At 29.2% G+C, this 18,414-nt stretch overlaps 1 protein-coding gene across 1 annotated transcript in view; it reads right to left on the bottom strand.

Moving 5' to 3' along the window:
* The window catches only part of LOC135957295 (protein obstructor-E-like), a 318,903-nt gene extending 301,155 nt beyond the window's left edge, over positions 1-17,748 (bottom strand). Inside the window, exon 1 of the mRNA XM_065508016.1 lies at positions 17,597-17,748. Coding sequence (XP_065364088.1) covers positions 17,597-17,648 — 52 coding nt within the window. The 5' untranslated portion in view covers positions 17,649-17,748. The remainder of the gene's footprint in view (positions 1-17,596) is intronic.
* Positions 17,749-18,414: the final 666 nt, after the last annotated feature.

Below are 18,414 nucleotides of genomic sequence, written 5' to 3'. Positions count from 1 at the left end.
AAACTGTCTTAATGAAGACACTTTTCTATATAGAAAAACTGTCTTAATGAAGACACTTTTCTATATAGAAAAACTGTCTTAATGAAGACACTTTTCTATATAGAAAAACTGTCTTATATGAAGACACTTTTCTATATAGAAAAACTGTCTTATATGAAGACACTTTTCTATATAGAAAAACTGTCTTATATGAAGACACTTTTCTATATAGAAAAACTGTCTTATATGAAGACACTTTTCTATATAGAAAAACTGTCTTATATGAAGACACTTTTCTATATAGAAAAACTGTCTTATATGAAGACACTTTTCTATATAGAAAAACTGTCTTATATGAAGACACTTTTCTATATAGAAAAACTGTCTTATATGAAGACACTTTTCTATATAGAAAAACTGTCTTATATGAAGACACTTTTCTATATAGAAAAACTGTCTTAATGAAGACACTTTTCTATATAGAAAAACTGTCTTAATGAAGACACTTTTCTATATAGAAAAACTGTCTTAATGAAGACACTTTTCTATATAGAAAAACTGTCTTAATGAAGACGCTTTTCTATATAGAAAAACTGTCTTAATGAAGACGCTTTTCTATATAGAAAAACTGTCTTAATGAAGACACTTTTCTATATAGAAAAACTGTCTTAATGAAGACACTTTTCTATATAGAAAAACTGTCTTAATGAAGACACTTTTCTATATAGAAAAACTGTCTTAATGAAGACACTTTTCTATATAGAAAAACTGTCTTAATGAAGACACTTTTCTATATAGAAAAACTGTCTTAATGAAGACACTTTTCTATATAGAAAAACTGTCTTAATGAAGACACTTTTCTATATAGAAAACTGTCTTATATGAAGACACTTTTCTATATAGAAAACTGTCTTATATGAAGACACTTTTCTATATAGAAAACTGTCTTATATGAAGACACTTTTCTATATAGAAAACTTCAACTGTCTTATATGAAGACACTTTTCTATATAGAAAACTGTCTTATATGAAGACACTTTTCTATATAAAAAACTGTCTTATATGAAGACACTTTTCTATATAGAAAACTGTCTTATATGAAGACACTTTTCTATATAGAAAACTGTCTTATATGAAGACACTTTTCTATATAGAAAACTGTCTTATATGAAGACACTTTTCTATATAGAAAACTGTCTTATATGAAGACACTTTTCTATATAGAAAACTGTCTTATATGAAGACACTTTTCTATATAGAAAACTGTCTTATATGAAGACACTTTTCTATATAGAAAACTGTCTTATATGAAGACACTTTTCTATATAGAAAACTGTCTTATATGAAGACACTTTTCTATATAGAAAACTGTCTTATATGAAGACACTTTTCTATATAGAAAACTGTCTTATATGAAGACACTTTTCTATATAGAAAACTGTCTTATATGAAGACACTTTTCTATATAGAAAACTGTCTTATATGAAGACACTTTTCTATATAGAAAACTGTCTTATATGAAGACACTTTTCTATATAGAAAACTGTCTTATATGAAGACACTTTTCTATATAGAAAACTGTCTTATATGAAGACACTTTTCTATATAGAAAACTGTCTTATATGAAGACACTTTTCTATATAGAAAACTGTCTTATATGAAGACACTTTTCTATATAGTAAACTGTCTTATATGAAGATACTATTCTATAAGAAAACTTTCTTATGAAGACACTTTTCTATAAGAAAACTGTCTTATGAAGACACTTTTCTATATAGAAAACTGTCTCAAGAAAGCACTTTTCAATAAGAAAACTGTCTCAAGAAAACACTTTTCAATAAGAAAACTGTCTCAAGCAGACACTTTTTATAGAAAACTGCCTCAAGAAGACAGTTATTAAAATGTTAGCGCTTTTTAAATTAAATAAGTTGAACTCACTTCCATAGATTTTCAGTAGCATTGTTTGTCCATTTGCCGAACATACTCTTCCCATAGCAGTTAGGAAAAAGTCTTCCATACATACGAGTACGTACTAATGTTGACTTTGGGTTTAAACCACAACCCTATTCTACTTCTAGTAAATAGTACCTACTTCAATAATAAAACTAAACTAAATGGAATAAAGTACGGAAGTGGTTAAATACAAAAATTTGTTATTACACTAATTTACAATAAAAACCTTTAAGTAAACCGGTAAATGTTTATAAGTATATAAATACATACATATGTAGAAACATATCCATTAGAGTGACAATCAGTTGTATGGAAAAAAATTTTTGTTAAAATTTTGAAGAGTGCCGGGTGGAATATTGTGACACTAGGCCTAAATGTTAAGTGCTGAAAATTTGAGCCAAATCGGGCAACGATTTCTGGACGCGCATCGAGGTCAAAGTTCAGATATATGCAAAATTTTACTGTTAATATGGAATAAATAGGTGAAACTCGTTAACTTTCTGCATTTTTTTCTAGAAATATGTAGATTTATTTATATTAATGAATATTACATTAAAAAAAAAGTTTTGGAAATTAACCCTGTATCTCCTTTGGTTCAAAATGACCCAAAAACTGTATTATCGCCAAAATTAGAGAAAAATGCAAATTTTTCAGTTTTTGAAAAAATTTTGCTACTAAATAAATACTTTTGCAATTGAATGCAAAAGAATCGAAATATGTACGTAATTATCGTTGTAATGAGATATAAATGACAAAATTTGATTAAAAAATGTTAAAGTTATTACAAATTCGCCAGACCATTAGCGTGTTTCAGGCCACTTGAACAAAAAATTTAGAAAAAAAATTAAGAAATTTCGAGAAAAATTAAAATAAAAGCTCATTTCTACTTAAAATATGTCCATATGTACTTGTATATGAGTTTTTGCCTTCGTAGGATACCGTTAACCTATTCGCAGGTATGGCCAAAAAAAATAATTTTTTTTAACGGCTGTTTCAAATCTCCATTTTCAAATTTTTAAAAATTTTGTTAAACAAATTTCAGAATTTTTTGATCATCACATTGGGATTTATTGAGATCAAAATAGGGAATAAAAATATGAAAAAATTATGTCAATACCTCTTACAGTTTTTCCGTACCTGCGATTTAAATTTTGCGTTTTTCAAGAAAAACTAATTTTTTGTCCATATTTAGGCGAATGAGTCCAATTTCCTTACTGTTATAAATTTTAAGTAAAACCTATTCATAATATTATAGTCCTTGTAATTTTAAATATGTTCTGAAAGTTTTACTAAAATCGGAAAACGATAACCTTTGAATCGCGAAGGTCAAAGGTCAAATTTTTCAATATTTGGAATTTCTAATGAAAAGATAGCGAAATGTTATATATTTTTGGGCCGATTTTAATGTAACTTAAGGAAAATATAACATAAAGTCAAGAATTTTAAATAAAAGCACAAAAATGGAAATTAACCCTTAGCAGCACTTGGGGTCCAAATTACCCTCAACTTTTAAAATCACGCAAAACACAACCATTTTGACCCCAAGTCCTCTTAAAGGTTAAAATTCATTTTTGCACTGTTGTTGTAAATGCTAGACCCCAATATATATTTTCCTCAAGTTTCATGAAAATCGGCCCAAAAATATATAACATTTCGCTATCTTTTCATTAGAAATTCCAAATATTGAAAAATTTGACCTTTGACCTTCGCGATTCAAAGGTTATCGTTTTCCGATTTTAGTAAAACTTTCAGAACATATTTAAAATTACAAGGACTATAATATTATGAATAGGTTTTACTTAAAATTTATAACAGTAAGGAAATTGGACTCATTCGCCTAAATATGGACAAAAAATTAGTTTTTCTTGAAAAACGCAAAATTTAAATCGCAGGTACGGAAAAACTGTAAGAGGTATTGACATAATTTTTTCATATTTTTATTCCCTATTTTGATCTCAATAAATCCCAATGTGATGATCAAAAAATTCTGAAATTTGTTTAACAAAATTTTTAAAAATTTGAAAATGGAGATTTGAAACAGCCGTTAAAAAAAATTATTTTTTTTGGCCATACCTGCGAATAGGTTAACGGTATCCTACGAAGGCAAAAACTCATATACAAGTACATATGGACATATTTTAAGTAGAAATGAGCTTTTATTTTAATTTTTCTCGAAATTTCTTAATTTTTTTTCTAAATTTTTTGTTCAAGTGGCCTGAAACACGCTAATGGTCTGGCGAATTTGTAATAACTTTAACATTTTTTAATCAAATTTTGTCATTTATATCTCATTACAACGATAATTACGTACATATTTCGATTCTTTTGCATTCAATTGCAAAAGTATTTATTTAGTAGCAAAATTTTTTCAAAAACTGAAAAATTTGCATTTTTCTCTAATTTTGGCGATAATACAGTTTTTGGGTCATTTTGAACCAAAGGAGATACAGGGTTAATTTCCAAAACTTTTTTTTTAATGTAATATTCATTAATATAAATAAATCTACATATTTCTAGAAAAAAATGCAGAAAGTTAACGAGTTTCACCTATTTATTCCATATTAACAGTAAAATTTTGCATATATCTGAACTTTGACCTCGATGCGCGTCCAGAAATCGTTGCCCGATTTGGCTCAAATTTTCAGCACTTAACATTTAGGCCTAGTGTCACAATATTCCACCCGGCACTCTTTGAAATCTAAAAAAAAAAAATCGGCTGTCACTCTAATATCCATTCATATAAGTAGCCTAATAGTCTAAATTGTTGTACGAAAAGTATCTATTTGCATACCTTCGTACCAAACAGGAAGGTATGCAAATATGAAAGTCTTCCTATTTTTTTTGCTGGCACTAACTCAACCACAATAAAAACCCATTATATTAATGAACAATTTCGAAATGTTATAAAATTTTATATGGAAATTAAAAGAGGTTTATTTTAGGCTACAAACAAAAAGTTTGGCTTCAAAGGATACACAGTTTTATTTAAAGTGGTTCCATGTCATGGAATCTATGAATGTTATTATATACTTATTATAATGAAAAGGACACATGTTTTTAAGTACAAATCATAAATCTGAAATACATTTGGCTTACAATAAGGAAGTTTATAATATGGTGTTATATAGTTCATTAATAAATGTTTTCTATAGAAAAGTGTCTTGTGAAGAATGTTTTCTTATAGAAAATTGTCTTCATAAGACAGTTTTCTTATAGCAAATTGTCTTCATAAGACAGTTTTCTTATAGCAAATTGTCTTCATAAGACAGTTTTCTTATAGAAAATTGTCTTCATAAGACAGTTTTCTTATAGCAAATTGTCTTCATAAGACAGTTTTCTTATAGAAAATTGTCTTCATAAGACAGTTTTCTTATAGCAAATTGTCTTCATAAGACAGTTTTCTTATAGAAAATTGTTTTCATAAGACAGTTTTTTTATAGAAAATTGTCTTCATAAGACAGTTTTCTTATAGAAAATTGTGTTCATAAGACAGTTTTCTTATAGAAAATTGTCTTCATAAGACAGTTTTCTTATAGAAAATTGTCTTCATAAGACAGTTTTCTTATAGAAAATTGTCTTCATAAGACAGTTTTCTTATAGAAAATTGTCTTCATAAGACAGTTTTCTTATAGCAAATTGTCTTCATAAGACAGTTTTCTTATAGAAAATTGTCTTCATAAGACAGTTTTCTTATAGCAAATTGTCTTCATAAGACAGTTTTCTTATAGAAAATTGTTTTCATAAGACAGTTTTTTTATAGAAAATTGTCTTCATAAGACAGTTTTCTTATAGAAAATTGTGTTCATAAGACAGTTTTCTTATAGAAAATTGTCTTCATAAGACAGTTTTCTTATAGAAAATTGTCTTCATAAGACAGTTTTCTTATAGAAAATTGTCTTCATAAGACAGTTTTCTTATAGAAAATTGTCTTCATAAGACAGTTTTCTTATAGAAAATTGTCTTCATAAGACAGTTTTCTTATAGAAAATTGTCTTCATAAGACAGTTTTCTTATAGAAAATTGTCTTCATAAGACAGTTTTCTTATAGAAAATTGTCTTCATAAGACAGTTTTCTTATAGAAAATTGTCTTCATAAGACAGTTTTCTTATAGAAAATTGTCTTCATAAGACAGTTTTCTTATAGAAAATTGTCTTCATAAGACAGTTTTCTTATAGAAAATTGTCTTCATAAGACAGTTTTCTTATAGAAAATTGTCTTCATAAGACAGTTTTCTTATAGAAAATTGTCTTCATAAGACAGTTTTCTTATAGAAAATTGTCTTCATAAGACAGTTTTCTTATAGAAAATTGTCTTCATAAGACAGTTTTCTTATAGAAAATTGTCTTCATAAGACAGTTTTCTTATAGAAAATTGTCTTCATAAGACAGTTTTCTTATAGAAAATTGTCTTCATAAGACAGTTTTCTTATAGAAAATTGTCTTCATAAGACAGTTTTCTTATAGAAAATTGTCTTCATAAGACAGTTTTCTTATAGAAAATTGTCTTCATAAGACAGTTTTCTTATAGAAAATTGTCTTCATAAGACAGTTTTCTTATAGAAAATTGTCTTCATAAGACAGTTTTCTTATAGAAAATTGTCTTCATAAGACAGTTTTCTTATAGAAAATTGTCTTCATAAGACAGTTTTCTTATAGAAAATTGTCTTCATAAGACAGTTTTCTTATAGAAAATTGTCTTCATAAGACAGTTTTCTTATAGAAAATTGTCTTCATAAGACAGTTTTCTTATAGAAAATTGTCTTCATAAGACAGTTTTCTTATAGAAAATTGTCTTCATAAGACAGTTTTCTTATAGAAAATTGTCTTCATAAGACAGTTTTCTTATAGAAAATTGTCTTCATAAGACAGTTTTCTTATAGAAAATTGTCTTCATAAGACAGTTTTCTTATAGAAAATTGTCTTCATAAGACAGTTTTCTTATAGAAAATTGTCTTCATAAGACAGTTTTCTTATAGAAAATTGTCTTCATAAGACAGTTTTCTTATAGAAAATTGTCTTCATAAGACAGTTTTCTTATAGAAAATTGTCTTCATAAGACAGTTTTCTTATAGAAAATTGTCTTCATAAGACAGTTTTCTTATAGAAAATTGTCTTCATAAGACAGTTTTCTTATAGAAAATTGTCTTCATAAGACAGTTTTCTTATAGAAAATTGTCTTCATAAGACAGAAAAGTGTCTTCAAAAAAAATTGTCTTCAAACTACAGTTTTCTATAGAAAAGTATCTTCAAAAGAAAAGTGTTTCGTAAGGCTGTTTTCTAGAGAAAAATTTATTCATAAGACTTTTTTATATCGAAAGGTATCTTGCAGATACAGTTCTCTAATAATAGGTGTCTTCGTAGGACAGTTTTCCCTACAAAAATGTTTCCCTGAGATTACTTTCTATAGAAAAGTGTTTTTCTGAGACTGATTTTTATAGCAAAGTGTCTTCCTGAGACTATTTTTCACAGAAAAGTCCTAAAAATTTTCCATAACTCATTAATTCCTTTTATTCTTATTCTTTTACCTTTTCATTTGTTACAATTACAGAAAAAAAGTATAATTTTCACTCAAATTAAAATCTCTGTTTATGTTTCTTAATTCTTAAGTAACAAATATTTATATCAAACTATATAGAATTCTTTTTATATAACATTTCTTTTTTTTCTCCAATCCTTTAACCCTTTAATCCTTTTTAATGTTTATTCTGTTTACACCATATATACACCATTAACCAAAGGCATTGGCATCATCATCCTCAACGTCATCATCGATTACAATCATTAAAAGTATTTGTACTTCTTTATTTCCATTTACAACCAAAGCCCAAAGTTAAAATAAAAAACAAGCAATAAAAAAAATAAAGCAAAATATACATTTGTTAACCAAAGGCTGTATTAAAAATCCTTTTTTTTATTGTCACAATCGTTAAATTTCCACCATTTTATTACAGAATATAATTACATTGTAATTGAAATATTTTTCTGTCATCTGAACGGAAAATTAATATCTTGAAATAAAAAGAGAAATATTAGTTTTATTTCTTTCTTTACTTTACTTTGTGTAGACATTTTTAGTTCCGTTGTAGAAAATTGCTGCCTAGTCCGTAAAATAAAAATTATTTTATTTATTTTAATATATTTTTATTACTGTTAAATTTAATAGTCTCTTAGGAATATTATCCTGCCGTAAATATTATATTTTTGCGAAAATTATTTAGCAAAATCTTTAGTATTTATTTGGCGGAATGTAGCGTATGATTAATATTAATTTTGAGTTAATAAATGCAAATTTGAATAAAGCAATAAAAAAGCTATGTCAGCAAGATACTTTTCTATAGAAAACTGTCTCAACAAGACACTTTTCTATAGAAAACTGTCTCAACAAGACACTTTTCTATAGAAAACTGTCTCAACAAGACACTTTTCTATAGAAAACTGTCTCAACAAGACACTTTTCTATAGAAAACTGTCTCAACAAGACACTTTTCTATAGAAAACTGTCTCAACAAGACACTTTTCTATAGAAAACTGTCTCAACAAGACACTTTTCTATAGAAAACTGTCTCAACAAGACACTTTTCTATAGAAAACTGTCTCAACAAGACACTTTTCTATAGAAAACTGTCTCAACAAGACACTTTTCTATAGAAAACTGTCTCAACAAGACACTTTTCTATAGAAAACTGTCTCAACAAGACACTTTTCTATAGAAAACTGTCTCAACAAGACACTTTTCTATAGAAAACTGTCTCAACAAGACACTTTTCTATAGAAAACTGTCTCAACAAGACACTTTTCTATAGAAAACTGTCTCAACAAGACACTTTTCTATAGAAAACTGTCTCAACAAGACACTTTTCTATAGAAAACTGTCTCAACAAGACACTTTTCTATAGAAAACTGTCTCAACAAGACACTTTTCTATAGAAAACTGTCTCAACAAGACACTTTTCTATAGAAAACTGTCTCAACAAGACACTTTTCTATAGAAAACTGTCTCAACAAGACACTTTTCTATAGAAAACTGTCTCAACAAGACACTTTTCTATAGAAAACTGTCTCAACAAGACACTTTTCTATAGAAAACTGTCTCAACAAGACACTTTTCTATAGAAAACTGTCTCAACAAGACACTTTTCTATAGAAAACTGTCTCAACAAGACACTTTTCTATAGAAAACTGTCTCAACAAGACACTTTTCTATAGAAAACTGTCTCAACAAGACACTTTTCTATAGAAAACTGTCTCAACAAGACACTTTTCTATAGAAAACTGTCTCAACAAGACACTTTTCTATAGAAAACTGTCTCAACAAGACACTTTTCTATAGAAAACTGTCTCAACAAGACACTTTTCTATAGAAAACTGTCTCAACAAGACACTTTTCTATAGAAAACTGTCTCAACAAGACACTTTTCTATAGAAAACTGTCTCAACAAGACACTTTTCTATAGAAAACTGTCTCAACAAGACACTTTTCTATAGAAAACTGTCTCAACAAGACACTTTTCTATAGAAAACTGTCTCAACAAGACACTTTTCTATAGAAAACTGTCTCAACAAGACACTTTTCTATAGAAAACTGTCTCAACAAGACACTTTTCTATAGAAAACTGTCTCAACAAGACACTTTTCTATAGAAAACTGTCTCAACAAGACACTTTTCTATAGAAAACTGTCTCAACAAGACACTTTTCTATAGAAAACTGTCTCAACAAGACACTTTTCTATAGAAAACTGTCTCAACAAGACACTTTTCTATAGAAAACTGTCTCAACAAGACACTTTTCTATAGAAAACTGTCTCAACAAGACACTTTTCTATAGAAAACTGTCTCAACAAGACACTTTTCTATAGAAAACTGTCTCAACAAGACACTTTTCTATAGAAAACTGTCTCAACAAGACACTTTTCTATAGAAAACTGTCTCAACAAGACACTTTTCTATAGAAAACTGTCTCAACAAGACACTTTTCTATAGAAAACTGTCTCAACAAGACACTTTTCTATAGAAAACTGTCTCAGCAAGACACTTTTCTATAGAAAACTGTCTCAGCAAGACACTTTTCTATAGAAAACTGTCTCAGCAAGACACTTTTCTATAGAAAACTGTCTCAGCAAGACACTTTTCTATAGAAAACTGTCTCAGCAAGACACTTTTCTATAGAAAACTGTCTCAGCAAGACACTTTTCTATAGAAAACTGTCTCAGCAAGACACTTTTCTATAGAAAACTGTCTCAGCAAGACACTTTTCTATAGAAAACAGTCTCAGCAAGACACTTTTCTATAGAAAACTGTCTCAGCAAGACACTTTTCTATAGAAAACTGTCTCAGCAAGACACTTTTCTATAGAAAACTGTCTCAGCAAGACACTTTTCTATAGAAAACTGTCTCAGCAAGACACTTTTCTATAGAAAACTGTCTCAGCAAGACACTTTTCTATAGAAAACTGTCTCAGCAAGACACTTTTCTATAGAAAACTGTCTCAGCAAGACACTTTTCTATAGAAAACTTATTTTCGCATAGTTTTTTTAAACTTTACCAACTCTTAGGTTTTGACAACTGAGTTAGGTCTTGGACAGTGAGTTTCCGATCTATGTGTATTTAGGGACTAAAACAAATTATTACCAAAAATATTTGCTCTTGAATTCTATTCCTAAAATTCTTTTTCAACCTCTAAACAGCATTTAAAATCTTAATTGTTTCCAATTCATCTAATTCTTGTATTTAAGATTATTTAACAGTTGTGCAGCATTTGAGGAGAACAAAACCAGTAACAGAGCAAATCATTTAACAAATAAATAAAAATGTTTGCTAAACGAAATAGACAACAAATTATTTATCTTACACTCAATAAAACCATAAAAAAGTACAAAAAAAAAACAGGAATAAGAAACACCAAACTTTGGGTTTGGCCATTAGTTTAATGAATTACATTTTACCGCTTCTTTTATTGTTGCGGATAAAAAAACTCTTTTTTTGTGGGACTAACTGAAAAATGACAATTAAATTTAATTCAATAAAAACTTTAAAGGCAGCAAAAGGGGTTTTGATGTTTCAAATGAAAATAAAATAAAGAATTAAACCAGCAAATACTTGTTCAACCAACCAACTTGTTTTCAAGTGGTTTTTTATGTTAAACTTTTTATTCAAGAAATTGAAAAACAATTAAAATTTAATTGCATTTTGTGGATTTTGTTTTTTTTATTCAAGCTCAAGATGCCATTTGAACTCCTTTATTTGCTAACAAAATCAATTTATGCTTGTTTTTCTAGTTGATTCCTGTTTTTTTTTTTTGCTGTTTTCGTGTGGTTTCTTCAAGTGGACGCTGGTACTTGTGGAGTTTTTACCAATTCTTAGAAATAACCATTAGAAAACAAGCAACAATAATACAAAATAAAATAGTAAAAGAATTCCAGAGTCAACTGGTGGTGGTGCAACTGGTTAAAAGCCGCGCAACAAGTTTTTGCAAGGAATTGTTTTTATATTCACACATCTTTTAAGAGAGCAAAGTTGTACTTAGTTTATCATGATGTTTGCCACACCAGAGGTGCTCAAATTAGGCTCACTGTAGCATGTCCTCCCTGTCATAGAGAAATATACATAGAGCGGAAACTCTTCTGTCATAGACCTAACTCTAACCTAAAAAACTATGTGAAAGCTAAAAAAAAACACTTGCATGTGTAACTTTTTTGAGTAATTTTTTTGTTTGAGTTTTTTTCTAGTTTCGGCTCTATTTATGTTTTCTCTATGGCTAGAGCTAGACTAAAAAAAACTCAAAGAAAAAAGTTACTCAAAAAATCACACATACTAGTGTTGTTTTTGTTTTCACATAGCTTTTTGAACTAATACATGGTCAACACTTAGGTTTTTGACAACTGAGTTAGGTCTTTGAAAGGAGAGTTTCCGCTCTGTGTATCTCCCTGTGTTTTAAAATATATTCTGTTGTTTAACACTCTCCCCTGTGAATGATATTCAAAATGTTCTACCGATCTGTGGTGTGGTTTAGAATTTAAACACTTAGGTTTTTGACAACTGAGTTAGGTCTTTCAAAGGAGAGTTTCCGCTCTGTGTATCTCCCTGTGTTTTAAAATATATTCTGTTGTTTAACACTCTCCCCTGTGAATGATATTCAAAATGTTCTACCGATGTGTGGTTTAGAATTTCAATAATAAAGAAAGAGCGGAGATTAGAGAAAAATTCAAACAAAAAAATTACACAAAAAATCACACATACGTGTGTTGTTTTTGTTTTTACATAGGTTTTTGTACTAATATATGCTCACCACTTAGGTTTTTGACAACTGAGTTAGGTCTTAGACAGGTCTTTTAAAATATATTTTGAAGTTCAACACTCTCTCTTGTAAGTGATAATCAAAATCTTCTACCGATCGGTGGAGTTTCAATTGAAAACTTATTGTGCAAAGCACTTGAAATTCGTTTAAGATAGCCATGTTTATATCATTAGTTTTTTGTTTGCCAACTATGTATATTTTTTAATCTAAAAAAAAATCTCTTTTCCTATACAAAATGTTTCCTATAATGTCATTTCTTTTTCTTGTATTCATCATTGTGTGAATAAGATTTATTGTATTTGTGTTATAAAATGTGTGAAATCATCATTTAGCATCAATGCCTGAGCGACTGACTGACTTCTGGTTTTTCTTTGTTTCACTTTTAATGACTTCCAACACACCTTTTTTTTGTGTTTGCTCCACGAACATCTCATTTTACCTTTGTTTATAAAAAAAAACATCTCACTAGAAAACAAAACAACAACAACAAATGTTTTCTAAACTTTTTGTTTAATGAATGTGTTTGCCAGAGTAAGTGCAACTTAATAAATGTATTAGATAACTACCAACAACTTAATGGAAAAAAAAACTTAACAAAAAAACAGCATTGGCATTGATGGATATTTTTTAATTACTTACATTACACTACACATAGATACATATTGTATGTAGATATTAGTGTAGTGTAAACGTATGCACTCGTGTGTGTAAAAACAACATTATATTGTTTATTTTATTGAATTGTTTGTTTTTATTACATTAACTTTCAGGAATAATTTATTGTTTGTCAGATATGTAATTAGATATTTTAGCTTGTCTATTAGTAGTTTTTTTTAAATTTATATCTGGAAGCATAGATAAAGTTACATAGATTGGAAACTCTCCTGTTAAAGACCTAACTCAGTTGTCAAAATACTAAGTGATTCTCAGTGATTAGTAAAAAAAAAACTATATGAAAAGAAAAACCATAGAGAAATATACATAGCACGGAAATTCTCCTGTCAAAGACCTAACTCAGTTGCCAAAAACCTAAGTGGTGATAATGTATTAGTAAATAAAACAATGTGAAAACAAAAACAACACTCGTAGTTTTGATTATTTTGAGTATTATTTTTGTTTGAGTTTTTTTCTAGTTTCCGCTCTATGTCTATTTCTCTACGATAAAAACAACACTCATATGTCTGATTCTTATTTTGAGTAATTTTGTTGTTTGAGTTTTTTTTTCTAGTTTCCGCTATATGTTTCTCTATGTCTGAAAGTATGTTCTATAAAAGTATTCACGACTAAATGTTACTCATCTGTTATCATGGGACGAAAATTACGCTGACAGCTGACCATGACAAAATAATGGCACAGAAGAGACATATACGGACAACTAAATGAGATGGATTTTGGTGGGAAACTCCATATAGGAAATTTGTGCCACGCAGAAGCTGGAGGAGTTGGTTCTAATCTTTAGCGAGGAGCAAGGCATCACACTGATATCTACTCGCAAACGGATGGTCGAGAAATCTTCTCCAGCAGCTGAAGACAAAGTGAGTAACACTCCAGCCGGTACATCAAGCAAAAAAGCACTTAAACGGAGCACAGGGGTATGAGAAAAAAAAGAGGAAAATAAATGTGGAACTTCTAAATCCTTTTTTAAAATTTTTAAATTCAAATTCATATAACTTTGGAGTCAGTCACGATTTTTAAATAATTCTTTTTTGGTTTGCCATATACATTTGTTGTTAGCCCAAAATGGAGAAAATCGGGAAATATTTGGACCCGCTGTTATCAAAAAACTGCAGTAGGGTGGATAATAATGTTGAAAATTTAATTTCCAAATGCGAATATCTCCTAAGTTATTAGAGATAATTGATAGCGGTGTATGCGGAAACGTAGCTTTAGTCCAATTTGAATGAAATTTGACATGCGTAAAGAAGAAGTGTTGTTGAGTTTAAATTTTGACCGCATGAGCCCACCAGAGTTCCCCAAAGTAGGACACCTCGGGTATGTTCAATTTTAAAAACGATCCTATTTCTTCGGCTTTGCTCCGATTTCAAAACCATTACATACATATATAGAATCTCATTGTCGAGCACTACAAAAAACCGTAGCTATCAATTATCTCTTATAACTTAGGAGATATTCGCATTTGGAAATTAAATTTTCAACATTAAAATAACAACAAATGTATATGGAAAACTAAAAAATAATTATTTATAAATCGTGACAGACTCCAAAGTTATATGCATTTGAATTTAAAAATTTTAAAAAAGGCGATTTTTCGCTATTTTTTGGGGAAAATAGTACTTTTTTTCTTTTTAAGTTATCTAAAAAAATTCTAGAAAGATGTATTAGGAATTTACACTTTTTGGAAAGCTAACTTCACACTAAATATTTTAAATGAAAATAAATTTCAAAATTATTGTTTCCGAGGGGATCAGGTCCATTCAAATGATGCCTATTTTTTATGTAAAATTCAACTTTAGGGCAAAAATTCTCAAATCGCATAGTCGATATCAAAATATAGTAACCCTTTTTAGATGGCCAAATATGTTTTTAATTATTTTGTAGAGGGTTCCGATAACCCCACTTCTGGTGTGGATATTAAGCAAAAATACTAAAAAATCCCATTTTTGGGATTTTTCAAAACTTTTTTGGGAATTACGGGATTCCTGATTATAAATTTCAAAAATTGTTTTTATTTTTCTATTTCTAATAGAAAAGTCTATATAACTGTAAAATTTCATTAAAAACTATTAATAAATAAAAAAATTATTTTAATTTGAAAAATTTTTATCTTTGCAAAAACTCAATTTTTTGTCATACCTACACAACCACTTTTTTCAAAAAACAATGACTAAATGTAAGGGTAAAACTGGTTATCATAAAATGTTTGAACCTTTTGTCTATTTCTAACAGAATAAAAAAAAATAATACAGAAATTCCTACAAACGAGTTAGATATTAGCATTTTTATGCTAATGGCAGCCATTCGCCATACAAAACGTATGAACATACCCAGGTATGTTGCTGTTGACGTGCGTAAAGCAGTTCTGCTGTTGACATAAAGGTTAAAAAAACGGTTGTCGAAACAGTGTAACAGTACTAGGTAGTCGATTAGAGACTGTGCAAGAAATGCAAGGAATAAATATTCGAAAGAATCTATTGTCCTGCCAGTACCGTCCTGGTAATATACTCTCCAGGTGGATGCCGATCTGAAAGCTACTCATAAGGACGTCATGAAAAGAGCTAGATCTGGAAATGATCAAACTTCAAATTCCAAAAAATAAATGAAATTGTCAATCCTGGAAGGCTTCTTGCAGCTAAATTGGGACGAATTGGATGAGAGGATCAGTACGGACCTTTGGCAGCTTGTTGAAGGTAGGTTAAGACCAGTAGAAATCATCACTGGCAATCAAAGCAATATAGAACGCAGATATCCGTACAAACCAATGGAAGTTCGTAACTTCACTGGTGTGTAAGAAGAACTCAGGCAGGGATTTAGGGTCACCGTGCACCAGGAATTCCTCACAAAATTGGAGGTATAGGGAGTTATTGTTAACTTTAGTCTTGGTACTATCTTATTTAGATTCCATAAGGTCGATAGAACCGAGGAATCTGGTGTTGGTGCATATAAACCTGCACCACAGTGAGGCAGCTTCAGCCGAGTTGACAAGGCTTCTTATTTCTTCACAATCAGATGTGGTCTTTGGCGAGCCTTGGGTAAATTGTAAAAAGGTTTTGTGGGTTTGCTGTTACGGGCTACAATCTGTCGCGGATATGAAAATTAGGACCTGTATTAGTGCAAAGAAAGAATTTAACTTAACTTTTTTAAGTAATGGAAGCCTAACCGACTTGAGTAGGGAGACCAAAGCTTCCTACCCTGACCTCGATCTATATACCATATGAAGCTGCAGATCGAAATGCTAAAACTGACGCAGTAAGGTTCTGGATTCCAAACTATATCACAGGGACAGCAAGGACATCTGTACGTAGGTTGTTCAAAAAGGCCAATTTTTTAAGGAGCACTGGGACATATAAAAGTACCAGTACCATCCCAGACCTACACAGCATCTTAGATTAGCATGTTGACGAAGATGGATGATAGGGTCACGATTAAATTTACGGACATCATCATATCCGATTTTAAACGGTACTTGATTGTCGGCTTCATTGTTCAGCCTTATAGCGACAGAAGAAAGGAAGTGTTGCTGATAAGTCTTGGACAGAACACTTAGAACCTATCAACGTAGCCAAACTAACAATATAGCAGTAAGTGGAATAGCTGAGAAGAGTTTTGAAAGCGTCAGTGTGAAGCCTAATTATATCCAATGCCTGCAGGCATGGAAAAGCCTAGTAAAGAAATTACAGTTTTTTTGTCATCAGTCTTGATGACTCTCGAGGCACTTTTGCTACCCAGGCTAGGGCGTCTACTACGAATGCGATATTGCTGAGAGATGTATCCGCTTTAAATGTCTCAGCTGCAGTATCTGTCGCAGTACTGCTTAAGGCTATTAAAAGCGAAATCTTCTGACATTATCTTTAGAAGGCTGACAATAGAAGACATAAACTGGAAACATGGAAGATTCCCAAAACAGTACCAAAAAAAATCGTTATTAAATAAGTAAAATAAAATTTTTTTCAAATCCTTTCACAGTTTTACTATGATTTGTGTAGCAAAGCGAACCGATTTTGTTAAATAAATAAGTAATCAGTTCTGCTAACAATATTCCCAATTAATTATGCAGCAAATGATGTCGGTTAAACAAAGATCATTAGCACTTTTTATATTCCTATTGTAATATAGCAGTTTGTAAAATGTTCACGCACTTAAATTTTTATCAAATGCAAATTGATTTATTGTATCTTTTTCCATTCTACCCTTAAATACCTTAAAAATTAAGAAGAATCAATTGATTTTATTCTTTCTACAATATTAAAAATTCAAACACACAAACCAACCAATAATTCTTAGTTCCCAGTAATTTAATTAAACACAAGAAAACGACAAGCAAGACAATGAATGGATATTTTTTTGTTTTAAACAATTATATAAACTAAATAATGGGAATAAAAAAAACTGTAATGTATTAAAAATTTCACTCACGTTTTATAGTTAAACCGAAAACCCCAAAATTAAATAACAACAAGAAATGTGTACAACGTAACAAACATGATAAACACTAACAAAATTTATATGTAAAAGTGTTAAACGTTACATTAGAGCCAAAGGTCAATGACTTTGACAATTATATGCAGTTTTTAAATTATTTTTAAAATATTAATGTTTTTTTTTCTGTTATTAAGAAATACATAAAAGAAGTAAGAAAATAACAGACAATGATTGAATTGTTAAAATTTTAATTGAAAACACACACTTACCCATTAAAATTGAAGTCAAGACAAATGTTGATTTTAGTTGTAGCGGCAACATGTTGTTAAACTTTTGTTTACAGTCTGCTAAATATGTTGCTAACGGTTGATGTTTCGGCTGATGATTATGACACACAAAATAACTCACACACACTCACTCAGTGATTCAATTTTATTTAAATAAAATAAAACTGAAAATAAAAACAACAAATGAAAGAAAGAATTACCACACTATTTTGCTAAATTTCTTTTTTGAAAAATAACATAAAAAATAATAGAAAATAATTACACAATAATTTTGTATTTTTATGAGATTGTAATAAAAATAATATCAAAAAAAAACAATAGCAAAGAGAAAAAGATAAAATTGAAAACAATTAACTTTCACATTATAAAACTACATATTTTTCAAATGTCTGATTTTATTCGCGGTACTATTGGGCAAAAGATTTATCTTTATACATTAGGGTCAAAGAGGGATAATGTTACTGTTTCTATAGAAAATTATGTTATACACAAATATTTCTATAGAAAAAACTTGTATACACAGAAACTTCTATGGAAAAATATGTTATACACATACATTTCTGTAGGAAAAACTGTTATACACAAATTTTTCTATAGAAAATTGTTTTATACACAAATTTTTCTATAGAAAATTGTGTTATAAACAAACTTTTCTATAACAAATTGTGTTATACACAAATTTTGCTATAGAAAATTGTGTTATACACAAATTTTGCTATAGAAAATTGTGTTATACACAAATTTTGCTATAGAAAATTGTGTTATACACAAATTTTGCTATAAAAAATTGTGTTATACAC

This window comes from Calliphora vicina, chromosome 4, assembly GCF_958450345.1.
Source record: "Calliphora vicina chromosome 4, idCalVici1.1, whole genome shotgun sequence".
Lineage (NCBI taxonomy): Eukaryota > Metazoa > Arthropoda > Insecta > Diptera > Calliphoridae > Calliphora > Calliphora vicina.
Note: the sequence above shows the minus strand (reverse complement) of the source record. Positions and strands in the feature narration are given on the sequence as shown.